Source organism: Pseudorca crassidens, chromosome 7, assembly GCF_039906515.1.
Source record: "Pseudorca crassidens isolate mPseCra1 chromosome 7, mPseCra1.hap1, whole genome shotgun sequence".
NCBI lineage: Eukaryota > Metazoa > Chordata > Mammalia > Artiodactyla > Delphinidae > Pseudorca > Pseudorca crassidens.
In genome coordinates this window covers 90,016,633-90,033,444 of record NC_090302.1, presented here as the reverse complement: position 1 = coordinate 90,033,444, position 16,812 = coordinate 90,016,633, and the positions used below count along the sequence as shown (strand labels likewise).

General features: G+C 38.0%; 1 protein-coding gene across 11 annotated transcripts in view; it reads right to left on the bottom strand.

The window, feature by feature from the left end:
• The window catches only part of IARS1 (isoleucyl-tRNA synthetase 1), a 110,048-nt gene that overhangs the window by 38,393 nt on the left and 54,843 nt on the right, over positions 1 to 16,812 (bottom strand). For 10 of the 11 annotated variants that reach the window (XM_067744960.1, XM_067744958.1, XM_067744962.1 and 7 more), the window contains exons 26-31: positions 15,780 to 15,954; positions 13,143 to 13,255; positions 11,260 to 11,355; positions 10,255 to 10,431; positions 9,380 to 9,485; positions 1,913 to 2,038 (exon numbers count right to left, since the gene is read on the bottom strand). In XM_067744960.1, the coding sequence (XP_067601061.1) occupies positions 1,913 to 2,038; positions 9,380 to 9,485; positions 10,255 to 10,431; positions 11,260 to 11,355; positions 13,143 to 13,255; positions 15,780 to 15,954 (793 nt within the window). Of the gene's footprint in view, positions 1 to 1,912; positions 2,039 to 9,379; positions 9,486 to 9,507; positions 9,865 to 10,254; positions 10,432 to 11,259; positions 11,356 to 13,142; positions 13,256 to 15,779; positions 15,955 to 16,812 lie in introns of those variants that run through there. The other variant, XM_067744965.1, reaches the window with a different exon arrangement.

Genomic DNA, 16,812 nt, shown 5'->3' with positions numbered 1-16,812 from the left:
ATCATTCTTTCAGGGGGAAAGTTCAGAGCTGAAGTCATTCACTTTTTCCTATTTAATTATTAAACTATCATGTATCTTTACAGTGATGCTTTCCACTTTATTTCTATTTATCAAAGGATACTGTCTTTTCTATAAAATTAGGCTTTAATGACATGCAAATAGTAGGTAATCTTAATGTTGCAAAATAGCATAATATTCATAACTTATAAGGCAAATTGTTTTTTCCCCTTTTAGTATTTTTCCTCCATATTATATCTCCTCTTAAAATTTCCTCTTATATCAGAATCCTAAACTTTACCATGAAAAGGCGGCTTATATTAAAAAAAGATAATTATGATCAGAAGATAAGCTGACTAATGAACATATGTGGAAAAGAGCAAGACACACAGAACACACATAGTGTAATTTCATTTATATACAATTAAACATTGCTTAGGGTAGAAGATTGGTTACAGCCACTATGCCACTAAAGGTTAAGGTGGGGCTCAGGCATTACTCAGCTTTCACAGGCTTCCGCCTGCTGGGTCAGAGGGGACAGTGAGCTAGACAGATGTGAGTTCCAGTATGTCCTTGCTTCTTATTCTACAGTGACTTGAGATAGAGACCCAAGCTGTCCACTGACTTACTTACCAGCTCCCCTTGGTGGATCCTGGTGAGAGATTTTTCTCAGAGCCCCCAGTGAACCATCTGTCTTCCAGACCTTAACTTCCTCAGTTTCCCCACATCATGTTTGCTTCCCTTATCCAGCCTTAGCAAATGGCTGTCCACAGTGCTTCTATCAATTTACAATCCAACAGGGAATGACAAATCCTATTACATAATATCCCTGACATCTGATATTGTGAAATTCTTCTAGCTTTTGCTAATTCGGTTACATGTGATAGTACCTCATTGTGGTTTTTCCTACTGAGGTTCAGCAGTTTTCCCTTTATTTATTGGCCATTTAGATTTCTTCTTTTAAGCTACTGATATTTAAAAGTTTCTGAAAATGAACATTCAGGTTTGTTAAGTGAGTGTATTAGTTTCCTTTGTCTGCTGTAAGAATCACAAACTGGGGAGGGAGGTGGGGTGGGGTGGGTGGGACGGCTTAAAACAACAGAAATTTATTGTCTCACAGTCTCTGCAGGTGAGAAGTCCAAAATCAAGGTGTCAGTAGGGCCATGCTCCCTCTGAAGCCTGTAAGGGAATCCTTCTTTTCCTCTTCCTAGCTTCTGGAGGTTCCCAACAATCTTTGGTGTTTCTTGGCTTGCAGGTTTGCCTAATTTCAATTTCTGCCTTTGTCACCACATAGCCTTCTCCCTGTTTATGTCTTCACATGGCCCTCTTCTTATAAGGACACCAGTCATACTGGAGTAGTGCCCACCCTACTCCAGTATTACCTTAACTAATTACATCTGCAATGAACCTATTTCCAAAGAAGGTCACATTAGATGGTACTGGGGGTAAACATAAGGACTTCAACCCATCTTGGGGTAGAGGTGGGGGATTCGGTGGTGATGTCACAATTCAACCGATGACAGTGGGAGGAAATGTACTTATAATTCTTTAAAATTTTATTTAGGCTTGTCTCATTGAGAATCTGGATTTAGCAAGACGCTGGATTTAGCAAGACACAGACACTATGTTTAATAAAGTTGAAACACAACAGGGAAGTCTCTGAAGCCTAGAATGCATCACATGGCTAACAGTAAAGGGTAGGATTAGAACCTTCATCTCCTAGTAAGTCCAGTGTTCTTTCAGCCATATCACACAAAGAAAGCATAAAGAGACACTTGCAGGCAGGCACTACTGTAGAGGCTGGCCCTGACTCAGAGTCAGGAAAAAGGCAAAGGTTATGTTACCAAATTAAGATCCTTAATGATCAATCTCATGTCAAAGGACACAGATGAATATCTTTTGACTTTCTACACACCTGTTTCACCATGGAAGACAGCCAGCTCTCTATTTTTTACACCAAAAACGCTAGTAACAACACTCTTCAGCTTTAGAAGGTCCAACCTATTATCTCCTTTTGGATTTTCCAGAAGTAGTACTCCACCTAAAAAGCCAAAAATATAAGTGAAACAGAAGAAAAAAAAAGTTAAATTTGAATAAAAAGTCAAGGGGAACACATCATTTGTATATTTTCTTTGGTAAATGTCTATTCACGTCTTTTCCCATTTTCTAATTAGATCTAAAAGAAACTGTTGCATTTTGAGACTTCTTCATATATTCTAGATACATCCTTTGTTGGATATGCAGTTTGCAAAGATCTTCTCCTAGTCTGTAGCTTGTTTTTTCATCCTTTTCGCAGGATCTTTCACAAAGAATTTAAAATTTTGAAGAAGTTCAATTTATCAGTTTTTCTTTTTATGGATTGGACTTCTGGTATAAAGTCTTAAAAACTCTGCCTAATCCTGAATTCTAAAAATTTTGGTTTTTTCCTAAATGTTTTATTTTTTTTTAAATAAATTTATTTATTTAATTTATTTATTTCTGACTGCGTTAGGTCTTCGTTGCTGCGCGCGGGCTTTCTCTAGTTGCGGGAATGGGGGCTACTCTTCGTTGCGGTATGCAGGCTTCTCATTGAGGTGGCTTCTCTTGTTGCAGAGCACAGGCTCTAGGTGCGAGGGCTTCAGTAGTTGTGGTGCACGGGCTTGGCTGCTCTGCGGCATGTGGGATCTTCCCGGACCAGGGCTCAAACCCATGTCCCCTGCATTAGCAGGCAGATTCTTAACCACTGAGCCACCAGGGAAGCAAGTCTGTGATCCATTTTAAGTTAGTTTTTGTATAAGGTGTAAGACTTAGGTCTAGGACATTTTTTTTGCATGTGGATATCTAACTGCCTAGTACCATATAATGAAGACTACTCAATTAAGTTTCTTTTGCTCCTTTCTCAAAAATCATCTGGCCACATTTTGTGATCTATTGTGAGTCTACTTCTGTATTCTGTATCTGTGACAATGATTTTTGTGTCTATTCAATGCTCATGCCACACAAGTCTTCAGATAAGTCTTGAAGTTGGGCAGGGTGATTTCTCCCACTATATTCTTATTTTTCAAAAGTGTTTTAACTACTTTATTTTTCTTCTCTTTCAAGAAAATTTGGCTATATCTACAACAAAATATTGCTGAGATCTGACAGGACTGAGTTAAACTTATATTTTAACTGGGGGAGAACTGACACGTTTATTATACTGAATTTTCCAACCCATGATTATGGCATGTCTCTCCATTCATTTACTTATTTAAACTTATTTATTTATGGCCACATTGGGTCCTCGTTGCTGCACACAGGCTTTCTCTAGTTGTGGCGAGCAGGCGTTACTCTTCGTTGCAGTGCGTGGGCTTCTCATTGTGGTGCCTTCTCTTGTTGTGGAGCATGGGCTCTAGGCATGTGGACTTCAGTAGTTGTGGCAGGTGGGCCCAGTAGTTGTGGCTCATGGGCTCTAGAGCGCAGGCTCAGTAGTTGTGGCGTGTGGGTTTAGCTGCTCCGCGGCATGTGGGATCTTCCCAGACCAGGGCTCGAGCCTGTGTCCCCTGCATTGGCAGGCAGATTCTTAACCACTGCGCCACCAGGGAAGTCTCTCTCCATTTATTTTGATCTTTGATTTTTTCATCATTATCTTGTAGTTTTTGACATAAAAGTCCTGTACCTGTTTTATTAGATTTATACCGAAGTATCTCTCTTTTGAGCAACTGTAAATGGTACTACATTTTAAATTTCATTCTCCATGTGTTCATTGCTAGAATATAAAAATTAATTTTTATATGTTTATCTTATATCCTGTGAATTTGATGAAAACCTTTTTCTTTTTATAAGCAATATGATTTTTTAAAAAGTAATAGATTTTATTCAATTACTTTGGAAACAAACCCTCCCAATTAAAGCTTAAACCCAAATGGTATATAAAACTAGCCAAAATACTTTAAAATAATATAAAGATCATCTGTAGTTTTTTCCTCATAACATGAATGCTTTCAGTCAGACAGTAAATTATAAACCATATCACATCATGTTGATGCAGATGATAAATTGTGGTTGCATTTGAAATCAATCCTGGGAAAATAATCTTGTTGGAGTTGTGAGCTCTTCCTAGTTGTTTGGTCAGTTGGTCCAGAAAGAAGCAGTATTGAAGTCAGCAGATGGGGGAGCTAGGTCCCATCTGTTTTGTCACTGCTCATTCTGCTGACCTTCTGTGACTAAAGCTGACAAAAAACGCTGGCCGTGTTGACATTTCTTATGCACATCCTCTGCTCCTGCAACTAATTCCTTCCACAGGATCACCTGTCTCCACCTAAGACAGGCAGAATGTTGGCAGTGATGGACCAGCTCACATGCCACACATCATTGAACTTGTGCAGCAGTGTAGAGGACCACGTATTGCCCGAGGTATCATCACAGGTCCAAATGGATACACAAACATCCTGGGAATAGCTGGTAACAGTGCTGGTGGGCAAAGCAACGGAGGGGTCCCAGTATACATCTCAGTCTGTAGATTCCTTGCAATTTTCTATGTAGACAATCATGTCACCTTCAAATAAAAACAGTTTTATTGCTTCCCTTCTGATCTGCATGGCTTTCCTTTTCTTGCCTCATTCTACTGGCAAGAACTTCTAATGCAATGCTGAATAAGAGTAATGAGAACAGGTATCCTTGCCTTGGTTCTGATCTTACACAGAAGACATTCAATCTCTTCCAATTAAGTATAATGTTAACTATAGGTTTTTTACAGATGCTCATTATCAAGTTGATGAAGTTCCTCTCCCTATTTTTCTGACAGTTTTTTTTTTTATCATGAATGAACACTGAATTTTGTCAAATGCTTTTTTTAACTGGTATAGTCTTATAAGCTTTTAGTCTGTTAATATGGTAGATTATACTGATTGGTTTTTGAATACTGAACCAGCCTTGTAACCTTGGAATAAACCTCACCTGTCATGATACATAATTCTTTGTATATACTGCTATATTCAATTTCATGATTTTTTGTTAAGAATTGTACATTTATATGCATGAGAGATATTTGTAGTTTTCTTTTTTTTGGTATTGTTTGTATCTGGTTTTGGTGTCAATACTTTATTATGGAATAAAGTGAGTTAGGGAGTGTTCCTTCGTTTTCTATTTTCTGGAAGACCTGTGTAGAACTGGTGTTTATTCTTTTAAAGTCTGGTTGAATTCTCTAGCAAAACCATTTGGATCTGGAGATTTCTTGAGAGTTTCATTACTTTTTAAAAATTGCCATCTCTTTTACTTTTTTCCTCAGTTTCCCTTCCTCCCTTTCCCAAGACTTATTATGAACTTTGTTTTTCAAGTCCATGTTCTCGTATTTCGTAATTCTATATGTTCATAAACAATGTGTGATGATGTATTTTTAAAATTTACATGAATGCTCGCTATTGTATATTTAATTGTGAAACTTGCTTTTTTCATTGAAAATGTTTTTTAAATATAGAAAAATTTATACATAGAGATACATTTCATTACTTTTAACTGGTATGAGGAACCGACATTATGAATATGTCTATGTCCCTTTTTGATGGACATCTGTATTGTGCAACACCATCAGTGATGGCATTAAACTCAACTAGAAAATCAAATTTACAATCAAAGTTTCTAGGGAGTTTTTAAATTATGAGTTCAATCTCCTTAATAGCTATAGGGCTACTGAAATTATCTATTTCATATGAGTGAGTTGAGGCAGTTTGTGCTTTTTGAGAAACTGGTTCATTTCATCCAAGTTGTCAAATTTATGTGTAGAGAGTTATTCACAGTATTTACTTACTTTTTGATTTCTGCAGTCTGTATTCATGTCTTATTTTATTCTTTTTTCTTTTTTTGATGTACAGTAAACTTTTACTATTTTATTCTTGATATTGGTAATTAGTGTTTTCTTTGGTTCTATGTCAGTCTCACTAGAGGTTTATTGATTTTATTAATTTTTTCAAAGAACCACATTTTTTGTTTTATTATCTTTATTGCTCTATTTTCAATTGCTTTGATTTCTGTTCTTATTTTTACTTTCCTTCTTTCTGCTTACTTTCTTTTTTAGATTCTTGAGGTTGGAACTTAGATTATTGATCGAAACTTTCTTCTTTTCTAATGTTAGTCTTCAGAGGTACAAATTAGCTGTAATCCACATATTTTGATACTGTATTTTCCTTTTCATTGAGTTTTACGCATTTGTTTTTCCTTAACACTTTTTCTCTGATCATGGATTATTCAGAAGTACGTTTTTTAGCTTTCAAATGTGCTGAGATTTTGCTTTTACCTTTCTGTTATTGATTTATAGTTTGATTCCACTGTGGTCAGAGAACATACTCTATATGATTTCAACTCTTTAATGTGATGAGGTTTATTTTATGGCCTAGGCTATAATATACCTTGGTAAATGGGAACTATATACCTTGGTAAATGGGAACTTGAATAGTACGTGTAGTCTGCTGCTGTTAGGTGGGGTGTTCCATAAATACTGATTAGATTCTGATTTTCTGTCTAACTGTTCTCTCAAACTATAATTACGGATTTTTTTGTTCTCGTTCAAGGTCTAACAGTTTTTGTTTTATGTATTTAAGCAGCTCTGTTGTTAGGTACATATACATTTAGGATCATTATATTTTCCTTTGGGTTGACATTATATCATTATTTAGTATCATTGGTAATTTTCTTTGCTATAAAGTGTACTCACTGAAATGAACATAGACACCCTGCTCTCTTTGAATAATGCTTGCATGGTATATCCTACTTTAGCCTTTTACTCTCAACCTACCTATTTTGTTATATTTAAGGACTTTCTTGTACACAGCAAAAGGCTGGATAATGTGTTTTTATCACTCTACCAATCTCTATTAATTGATGTATTTACACCATTTACATTTAGCGTAATTACTAATGTTAAGTTTAAGCCTTCCATTTTATTTTCTGCTTTGTATTTGTTCTACATTCTTTTTCCATGCTTCCTGTAGGATACTTGAACATATTCCAGAATTCCATTTTTATTTGTTTAGTGTTTTTGTATGTATCTTTTAGTGTAGGCTTTTATAGTGGTTGCATTAGGTGGTACACTATATATACATAACCACTGGTGTTGACATTTTACCAGTCTGAGATAAGTGTAGAAATCTTAACTCCCTTTACATCCCTTTGCTCTTCCCTATTTATAACTATCTTGAATATTCCTTGCATATGCATTTAGAGGTTTTCGTTTTTGTTGCAACCATCAAACATAAATTTTAAAAATTCAAGAAGAAAAGTCTGTTGAATTTATCTATATTTTGACTCTTTCAATTTTTTTCCCCTCTGTTCTGATGTCCCTAGATTTCCTCTTTTATCATTTTCTGTTTTAAGAATTTCCTCTAGCTATTCTTTTAGTAAGTCTTGCTAGTAACAAATTCTTTTAGTTTTCCGTCATTTGATAATGTCTTGATTATCCCTTTACCTTGAAAGATATTTTTGCTTGATATAAAATTGTGGGTTGACAATACTCATCTTTTAGCACTTGAGAAATGTTGTCCTTTCATCTTCTGACCTCTACTGATTTCTGATGAGAAATCCAGTATGATTCAAATTGTTTTTCCCCTAGAAGTTAGGTATTGCAACATCTGTCACTGCTTTCAAGATGTTTTCTTGGCCTTAAGTTTTCAGAAGTTTTACTATGTTATGTCTGATGTGAATTCTTTTGGATTTATCCTGTATGGTGTTTTCTTAGCTTCTTGAATCTGTAGGTTTATGTGTTTTGCCAAATTTAGGAAGTTTTCAGACATTATTTCTTTCAACACTTTTTCAGTCCTGTCCTATCTTCTCTTCCTTCCAGAATGCAGTGCCAAGAACATTAAACTTTTGTTATTATCCCACAGATCCTTCAGGCTCTGTTCAGTTTTTTAAGCTTTTTTGTTTTTAACTCTGTTATTCAGAATGGGTAATTTCTATTGTTATTTCTTCCTGTTTATGGATTCTTTCCTATCTCTTCTATTCTGTTGTTGAGCCCATCCACTGAGTTTCTGTATTTTAATTATTGTATTTACCAGTTCTAATATTTTAATTCTATTCTTTGTATCTTTTACTTGTTTACTGAGGCTATTTTTCACTTGTTTCTATTGTGTTTGTAATTGCTCTGTGAAGCATTTTTGTTAAGGCTGCTTTACATTCTGTCAGATAATGTCAACGTTTCTGTCATCTTGGTGTTCCTATGTACTGACTGACTTTTTTCATTCAGTTTAAGATCTCCCAGTTCTTGGTATAATGAGTAATTTTCAATTAAAACCTGGACATGTTAGGCATTATGAGACTCTGGTTCTTATTTACATCCTCTATTTTAGTTGACTTTGTTTGACATTACACTGGCGAGGGAAAGGGAATACTGCTTCATCTCTGATTAGTGAGAGAAGTCCGGGTTCCCTATTTAGCTTGCATTGACACTGAGGTCAGGACTCCTTGTTACTTCTGGGGTGGGGGTGGTGTGGTGGTGGTGAGGGGTAAGGTGATGCAAGAAAGGAGTTCCTGTTCTCCTCTAGACCTCCACTAATACCTCCCCTGGCCACAAAGAGTAGGAATGCCTCCTTACTGCTCCCCATGTGGCCTTCACTGACATCTTGACAGGGTGGAGGGATATGTGGCCTCACTACTGCTGGGTAGTGGTTAAGGGGAAGGGATGTCTTGTTATTGCCTGATGGGGATAGAAGTTTAGGCTCTCCACGTGGTCTACAATGACACTACTGGGCAAAAGAGCTCGTTATCACCCAGGTAGGATGAAAGTCCCAGCTCACTGCTTGGTCTTCTCTGATACCACCATGGCAGTGAGGGCTTGAGGGTCCTCAGCCTGGGAAAGGTCTAGGCTCCCCACTTGGCTCTGGCTGGTGTGAATGGTAGTAGAGCCTAGTTTCCTCTGTCTTATTTGGGTGGAGTAGAGCAGTTACTGTCTGGAAGTTTTTTTGTCTTGCTTGGTTGCCACTCTCCTGGTCCCACCTGCAGAGAGCAGGATTTTGTTGGGGTATTTACGTCCATGCCCATTGGCATTTCCAGATTGCCAGCTTCTTCAGCTCCAAGCCTGGGATACATGAAGCAAAAAGAAAAACCAGGGAACTCTCCACTGTTTTCTTACTTGTTCCCAAGATCCCTAGTTGGTCTGCCTTCTTCCCTCTACCATTAAGAGTCTTCTTATGCTTGTTTTTATATATCATGTCTGGGGTGTTTAGCTGTACTTTGTGGGAGGAATAGGGAAAAGTATGTCTACTCCATCTTTCTAGAAGTGCTAGTTCAATCACTTACTCTTGTGGATTCATTTTGATGACAATTAGAAAGAAAAAGGTTATCCAATTTTACCAATTCTCTTGTAATAGCCTTAAAAACATTCATAGGCTTAATTAAAAAATAAAATACAAACAATGGAGGTCACTCTTACCTTGTTCACTGCCATCTGTACAAATGTTAAGATTGACATATGCACAAGCAGGGCCAGGCATGGAAGATCCTCTGGTGAGTGTAATTTCCAGGTCTGACCCTTTTAACTAAGCACATGAGAATATGTGAGCGGCTACCTGTAGCATCTGACCATAGTGTCAAATAAGAGCTCTATACAACTCTGAGAGCATATTCAATCTCAACACTAAAACAGTGAAGAGCTACAATTTTTCCCCTCTTTTTTCCTTGTTCCTTAGAAAACATGCAAAATAGAAAATGAAACCATCTTGTAACTTGTGCCACTGAAAAGACAGTCACATTCAGGTCCTGCTTTTCTATTCCATTTCTCCCATACAAAGTAGAAAAAGACAAGGAACATATGACTGAATAAATGACTAACTGATATAGAAAAGAATTTTTATCAGACATACTTCTGAATTATTGACCAATACCTTTCATGTCTTGGTCAGATTTTCAGAGTTACATCTAAAATGTTTGAACAGGAAATGAAATTATATTTTTATGTATAACCTACTACCATAAAAGTAAACTGCTTTTCAAGTCAATTGCTCTTTATGTTTAACAGTAAGCACCAGAATCCACAATACTGACTTGTATAGTTTTAGATAAAACAGCACCATACAGTCATCTAACCTGGCAATTCTTATGTATATCCTAGTTACCTTCCCAAAGAGAACGGCTCTAATTTCCCTTTTTTCTCCTCTGGACTCTACTCACTATTCCCCAGAGCAATTCTTCAGGACTGAGTACTATACTAATTGCTACCGGGGGACAGAACATCAAGATATAACTACATAAACTTAACATAAAATCTAATCCTAAATCTCTTAATGTTCAACAGAACTCAGAACTCACCTGCATTTTTTCTTGAATAAGGATTTCATCTGATGTAGGAACTGGATATGGTTTTAAAGGAGACTTTATGGTGGCAAATATGAACTCTGTGTGGCTTTTGATAACATTATTCAGATACTTTCCTTCAGATTTTGCTTTATAATAAACTGTTATTTCATCAGTTGGAACCAGATTGCACTGAAAGCACATAGAGAAAATTTAAAAGGGAAGCACATTTGTCAATTAAAATGTAAGGTGCTGTTAAACAGGGCTGATGATCCCACACTGAATCATTATGGAAGGGTACAGTATCCTGACCAATTCTCTGAAAAAAGGAGTGATCAAGTAACAACTCATAAAGCTCTGAACTGAGACAGACGTTACAAGTACCCCATTATCTGCTGGAGTGGCCACCTCAGACCCTGAACTACAGGTCTCAGAAACCTGGCCAGAGGAGGAGGACTTGTGGGAACCCTCCTTGGGACAGAAGCTCCCTGGCTCTCTCACTCAGTAGGGGCAGGCAAATGTTCTGTGCACCTGTCCTGGCTCCCAACTTCTGAATGAGGAAGAACCACCTCACTCTGTCCAGATCCAACAATCTCTCCCTGAGCTAGGAGTCCTTCCACACTGACTGCATCTCTGCTCTTCCTCAGAGACATTTGCTGTCAGCTCTGACAACCTTATGTGCCAGTCAGGAGGACTATCTATCCAGAAGATGGTTTTGTGGAAGCCGTAAAGAACTGAAAAAGAAGGACAAGGAGCACATGTTAGCTGAAAGCTTCTGATCAGAGAAACAAAAGAGCCACATCCAGCTTGGGAGTGAACAGGAGAGAAAGGAAGTGGCCTACCTCTCCTAACAGTACAATCTGAATGGACCACAGATCAGTGACTAATCATCATTAATGAATTACTATGGTTTATATTACTTGCCTCTCCTCTCCTCCCCCAAAACCAAAACAAATACCAAACAAAAAAACCAAAACAAAACTCCAAAACAGTAGCTTGTTCTTAATCTGACAAGCTGACCTTTTTTCGAAGTTTCTGGATACGATTGATGACTTCCCGAGCCACTCCTTCATCCACCATTGACTGGTCAGGGGTGACGTCTAAGAGAACCAAAGCCTGTAGGAATGAACGGTGTACACCATGACAATCAAATATAGAAAAACAGTTCTTTCAAACTCAGCAAAATGGTGTTTAAATTCTCAGAAGTCTATAATGCAGCACTATTTAGTCACACACCTGAGCCAAAGACAAAATTAACGTGGTTTCTTTATGTTTGGGTCCTCCTTTGTAAACAGCTATTCCTTCATCTCTGAAGAAAGGTGAGACTTCTCATTTTTCTTCTGTAGGGTGCTGCTCACAGGAGATTTACTGAGACCGACTTTCAAGAGAGTCTCTCATGTAACTCTACTCTTTGTCTATCTAATGAATAATATCAACTCTTCTAATAAATAAAATCACCAATCATGAAGCTCTTACAGCAGCACGACTTTTCACAATGCATCCACCACAAACAAGTGGACTGAAGATCTCAAAGCCGCCATCTCTGTTGTTTTCTTTAACCATGACTCTATTCTTTGGTTTGTTGGTGTGATTCAAGACACAATTTCTACAATGGGCCACCATACTTTTTTATATGGTTTAGCTTAAATTGCCACCTTCTTGTCAACTTTAACTACTTTTTTATCTCATTGGTCATAAAGGCTATCAATGATGATGTGATAATAATGACTGTCACTTCTATTATAGAGGGGAACATACGTATAAGTTAGGCATCATCCCCATTTACGTTTTTGAGGACACTCAATGAGAGAAGTTAACAAACTTGCTCCACTTCATGAAGGCACAGGAGGCAAACTGGAAATGGATAATGTGTCATGGCAGGGCAACCATGGCCCACAATACACAAGTCATGTCAAGAAACTCAGAAGCATCACAGACAACACCTCCTTAAGTATAGACAACTTCAGGACTCTCTCATTTGGCTGCAGTCAGAAAGGGCTGCACCCTCTCACTGTTTACAAATCTCTTTCCCTGGCCCCAATTCCTTCTTTCCTAGTTTCCTCACCTTTGGCTCCTTACCACTGTCTGCCCACATGGAGTTCTGTCTACATCATATTTAAGACTCTGTGTATGGGAATCCCCTGGTGGTCCAGTGGTTAGGACTCGGTGCTTTCACTCCTGGGGATCTGGGTTCAATCCCTGGTCGGGGAATTAAGATCCCGTAAGCCACATGGCATGCCAAAAAAACCAACCAAACAAACAAACCCTGTATAAAGGCTGGAGGAGGTTGGCTTGCCTCATACGAGGCATCTTCCCCTGTATGTGGCATATTAAGCACAGAGGGACTCCAGCAGGTCCCTCACTCTCACAATGGAGACCTTACAACCTATCTGCCTGGAGAAGTCTGGTCAAGAGTGAAGAGAGATGCTGTGATCCATTACAACAAAAAAAGACAGACCCCAGAATGCAAAACTGCTTGTACATCCTCTTCAAGGGGTGCTCTCTAACCACCCCCACTGCTACCCCAGACTTCAAATAGGAGCACTTATTTCTACTAGATAACTTATCAAGTACAGTAATAAGAATTGACTTACTTTTCTATCTCCATGACAGACTCATTCCTTGAAGGGTGGGATTACATCTTACTCATTTTTGTATGACCCAACACTTAGGACAACTGCATGCATAAAGTCACAAGATATCAATTTATGTATTCATTAAAGAAATGCATATGTCAAGAAGTTATAATAGAGGAGTTTAATAAGGCCAATCTAAAATAAATAACTGGTTTATTTTACCCTGAGACAAGCTGCCAATACTGTCAGGAGAGGCATAGGTAAATGTTTTCTCCTCTTATGTTCTTATCTTTTGGTAAAGAAATATTCTAGGGAACAGAAAAATACCTGAGCATCTGAGTGTGCTTCAAACTGTGTCGTTCCACCTGTTGCCTGATCAAAGGTGTACATGAGGCGGATATCTTCTTCATGCAATTCATGGCCTTCCACAACAATGGTCCCTATTGGGGAAACAACTGCCACTGTTACTCAATCAGTACCCCACTCCTCAAGCTGCCCTGCTACTAATATATTTTGCCACTCTTTAATAAAACCTTCATATAATCAAGCTACACAGTCTTCAAGAGATATGTCCTCTGGACTCATATCATTGTTGAGGTCAAGAATGAGACAAACTTTCTTTAGACTGCACCATGCTATCTTGAGGACACTTAAATCACCATTGATATCTACTGTTGTATATAAGCTCCCAGGTCCAAAGACATGTGCCAGAAGGCAACGAATCTCCACCATAAACATGAGCAACCATGTTTATGATGGAGAAAGCATGCTATAATGAAGAAAGCACAGTCTGTAGAGTCAAACTGGACTTAGGCCCACCACTCATTGATTGTAGGACCCTGGTGTTCTATTATCTGCCTATCAGAGTGCAGTGAGGGTGAAAAAAGGTAGACAGTGTGAAGTTCTGAGCATCATGCCTATTCATGGTAGGCAGAATGTATAAACAGCTAAGGATGGCAGTTCCCATCATAAGGAAAGCCTACTATGGTAACTCACAAATGATCTTCTTGGTCTTTCAGCAACTGGCTGTCATTTTCACTTTAAGTCACTGCATTCTGAAAACTACTTTGCTTTCCATCAATGCAGAACAGTCCATTCAGAAACTATAGCTTAGAAACTGTAGGCTTTCCGTTTCAAATAAGGTTTGAGGACTTTTTAATATTTTGGCTAACTGGTGAAACAACTTAATATTTGTGACTTGAAGGCTGATCCTTTAATTTTGTCAAGTTAAATTAGTACTGACTCAACTTTTAGTTGCTAGCCTCTTATGTTTTATAAATTTTACCTAAAAATTCGGGGAATCTTAGGGACATTTCCCCCAATTTCCATAACTACCCATCTGATTTCTGAATCTTTAAATCTTTCCTCATGACACTTCCATGCTTATGATTTTCAACTTCAGAGGGAACCCTAACAATCAAACAACTCATGCCCCTAGGATTGCAACAGGATGTCAAGTGGCCATAATTAGACCACATATGATTCTAATCATGGCAGAGCTGGGAACTCCTGGGCACCTGGAAAAGCTCCCTAAAGATTTCCTTCAGTGTACTTATCAAAACTATGATTATGTCCATAAATCTTTAGTGTCTGCCAGCACCATGAGGGTAAGGACAATGTCTACCTCATTTAACTCTATGTTCCCAGTGCCAACCAAACAGAAGGGCCTTAAAAAATATTTGCTGAATGAATGACTCCAGTCTTGCTCAATTGAGACCAACATATGTATTCTAGATATTTTAGAGAAACTATAAGTTCTGACCCAGTCCTCCTTCACAAGAAGCCCCAAACCTCAATGCTAAATCCCTTTCTCTAAAAACACTTAAGTATTTTAAATTTTAAATTTAAATTTTGAACTAAAATTAAAACATAACTTTTTTCTTTTGAATATCTTCTAGTTTTCATTCTGGCACCTCTAAAAAGTCACCATCTTTTTCTCTACAAGCAACATCTAATAACAATAACACTCTATACCACTGGCTGGTGAATCTCAGGGGGTTCTGCTCTCTCACTAGGGTAGATTTTTCTAGGCCCACATTAGCATTTATAGAGTTCAATGGTAACTTAAGGTCCACCCCTCTGACTCAGTAATTTCTATCTAGAAATCTAGCCAGAAGGAATCAATTCCACAGAACACTTATATGTGAATTATTCACTGAAGTATTAGTTGTACTATTAAAAGAATGGAAACAACCTAAAGCACCAACAATAAGAGACTGGTTAAAGACACTATCCGGGGCTTCCCTGGTGGCGCAGTGGTTGAGAGTCCGCCTGCCAATGCAGGGGACACGGGTTCGTGCCCCGGTCCGGGAAGATCCCACATGCCGTGGAGCAGCTAGGCCCGTGAGCCATGGCCGCTGAGCCTGCGCGTCCGGAGCCTGTGCTCTGCAACAGGAGAGGCCACAGCAGTGAGAGGCCCGCGTACCGCAAAAAAAAAAAAAAAAAAAAAAAGACAGACACTATCCGGTATCCACAGGAAGGAAAATATTTTCAGCACTTACTGAAACAGCATTTTAAAGACTAATAACACACAAAAATGTTTATAATGTAAAGTGAAAATACAAACTAAAAATATAAATAAAAACAAAATAACATAAAATGTAAAAATATATGAATGAAAAATGTGAAATTTAAAATTATGTGATTTCCATTTTGTAAAGCTGTAATTATATAAATCAGAATTTTAATAGCACCCCAGCACCTAACATAACAAATACCAGACAGTAGGCACTCAATCTACATTAAATGGATGGGTGATCGGTTATGGGTCATTTTTATTCTCTTTACTTGTTTTACTTTTTTCTAAATTATCAGAATTATTCATAATAAATATTTTTATGAACAGAAAAAAAAAGTTCTTATTTAAGAAAAGGCTGTGACAGTAGAAATCAAAGAGGAGCCTAAGTATGAGACACCCATCAGGTTGAGGACACAAACGGTGGCCCCAATAAAACAGATACCAACCACTCTCCTGGAACTGCTCTAGCTCCTCACTGTTCAGCTGCTTGATGGATGTCATCACCATCTTGAAGGCTCCCTTCAGACGCTTCCCCAGGACCATGTGATCTGGTTCTGCCCTTAGGCGAATGCCATACTTGTTTTTATCTGTAGATAATGTAACTTTTCTAACATTCAATTCCTATATTTGGTAGATAAGATGAAATAAAAAAGAAATGAAAACATGTCCACAAAAACTTGCACACAAACATTCATAGCAACATTATTCACAACAACCAAAAAGTGGAAATAACCCAAATGTTGATCAATTGTGAATGAATAAACAAAATGTGGTATATCCATATAATGGACTATTATTTAGCAATATAAAGGAATGGAGCACGCATACATGCTATAACATGACTGATCCTTAGTGCTAAGTCACAGAAGCCAGACACACAAGACCACATATTGTATGATTCCATTTATAGAAAATGTCCAGAGTGGGCACATCCAGAGGCAGAAAATAGATTTGTGTTTGCCAGAGGATGGTGGGATATTGAGGGGAAAATGGTACATGAATGCTAATGGATACTGGGTTTCTTTTTGGGATGATGAAAATGCTACGAAACTGTGGTGATGGCTGCACAGCTCTATAAATAATACTAATAAATAATTGTATGGTATGAAAAAAATCCGTCCAGATCAATCAAGTTGAGCCTAACGCAACTAACAAGGACTGTAGCCTTAGAAATATGGACTTCATGTTTAAGGGTGACCTACGCTCAAGAAATTTCAAAGCACCACAAATAACTATCAATTAACTAGAAGAATCAGTTAATCAAAACATTTCGGGACTTCACTGGTGGTCCAGTGGTTAAGAATCTGCCTTCCAATGCAGGGGATGTGGGTTTAATCCCTGGTTGGGGAACTAAGATCCCACATGCTGCGGGGCAACTAAGCCTGCGTGCCACAACTAGAGAGAAGCCTGCGTGCCACAACGAAGAGCCCACACACTGCAACAAAAGATCCTGCACTCCACACTGAAGATCCCGTGTGC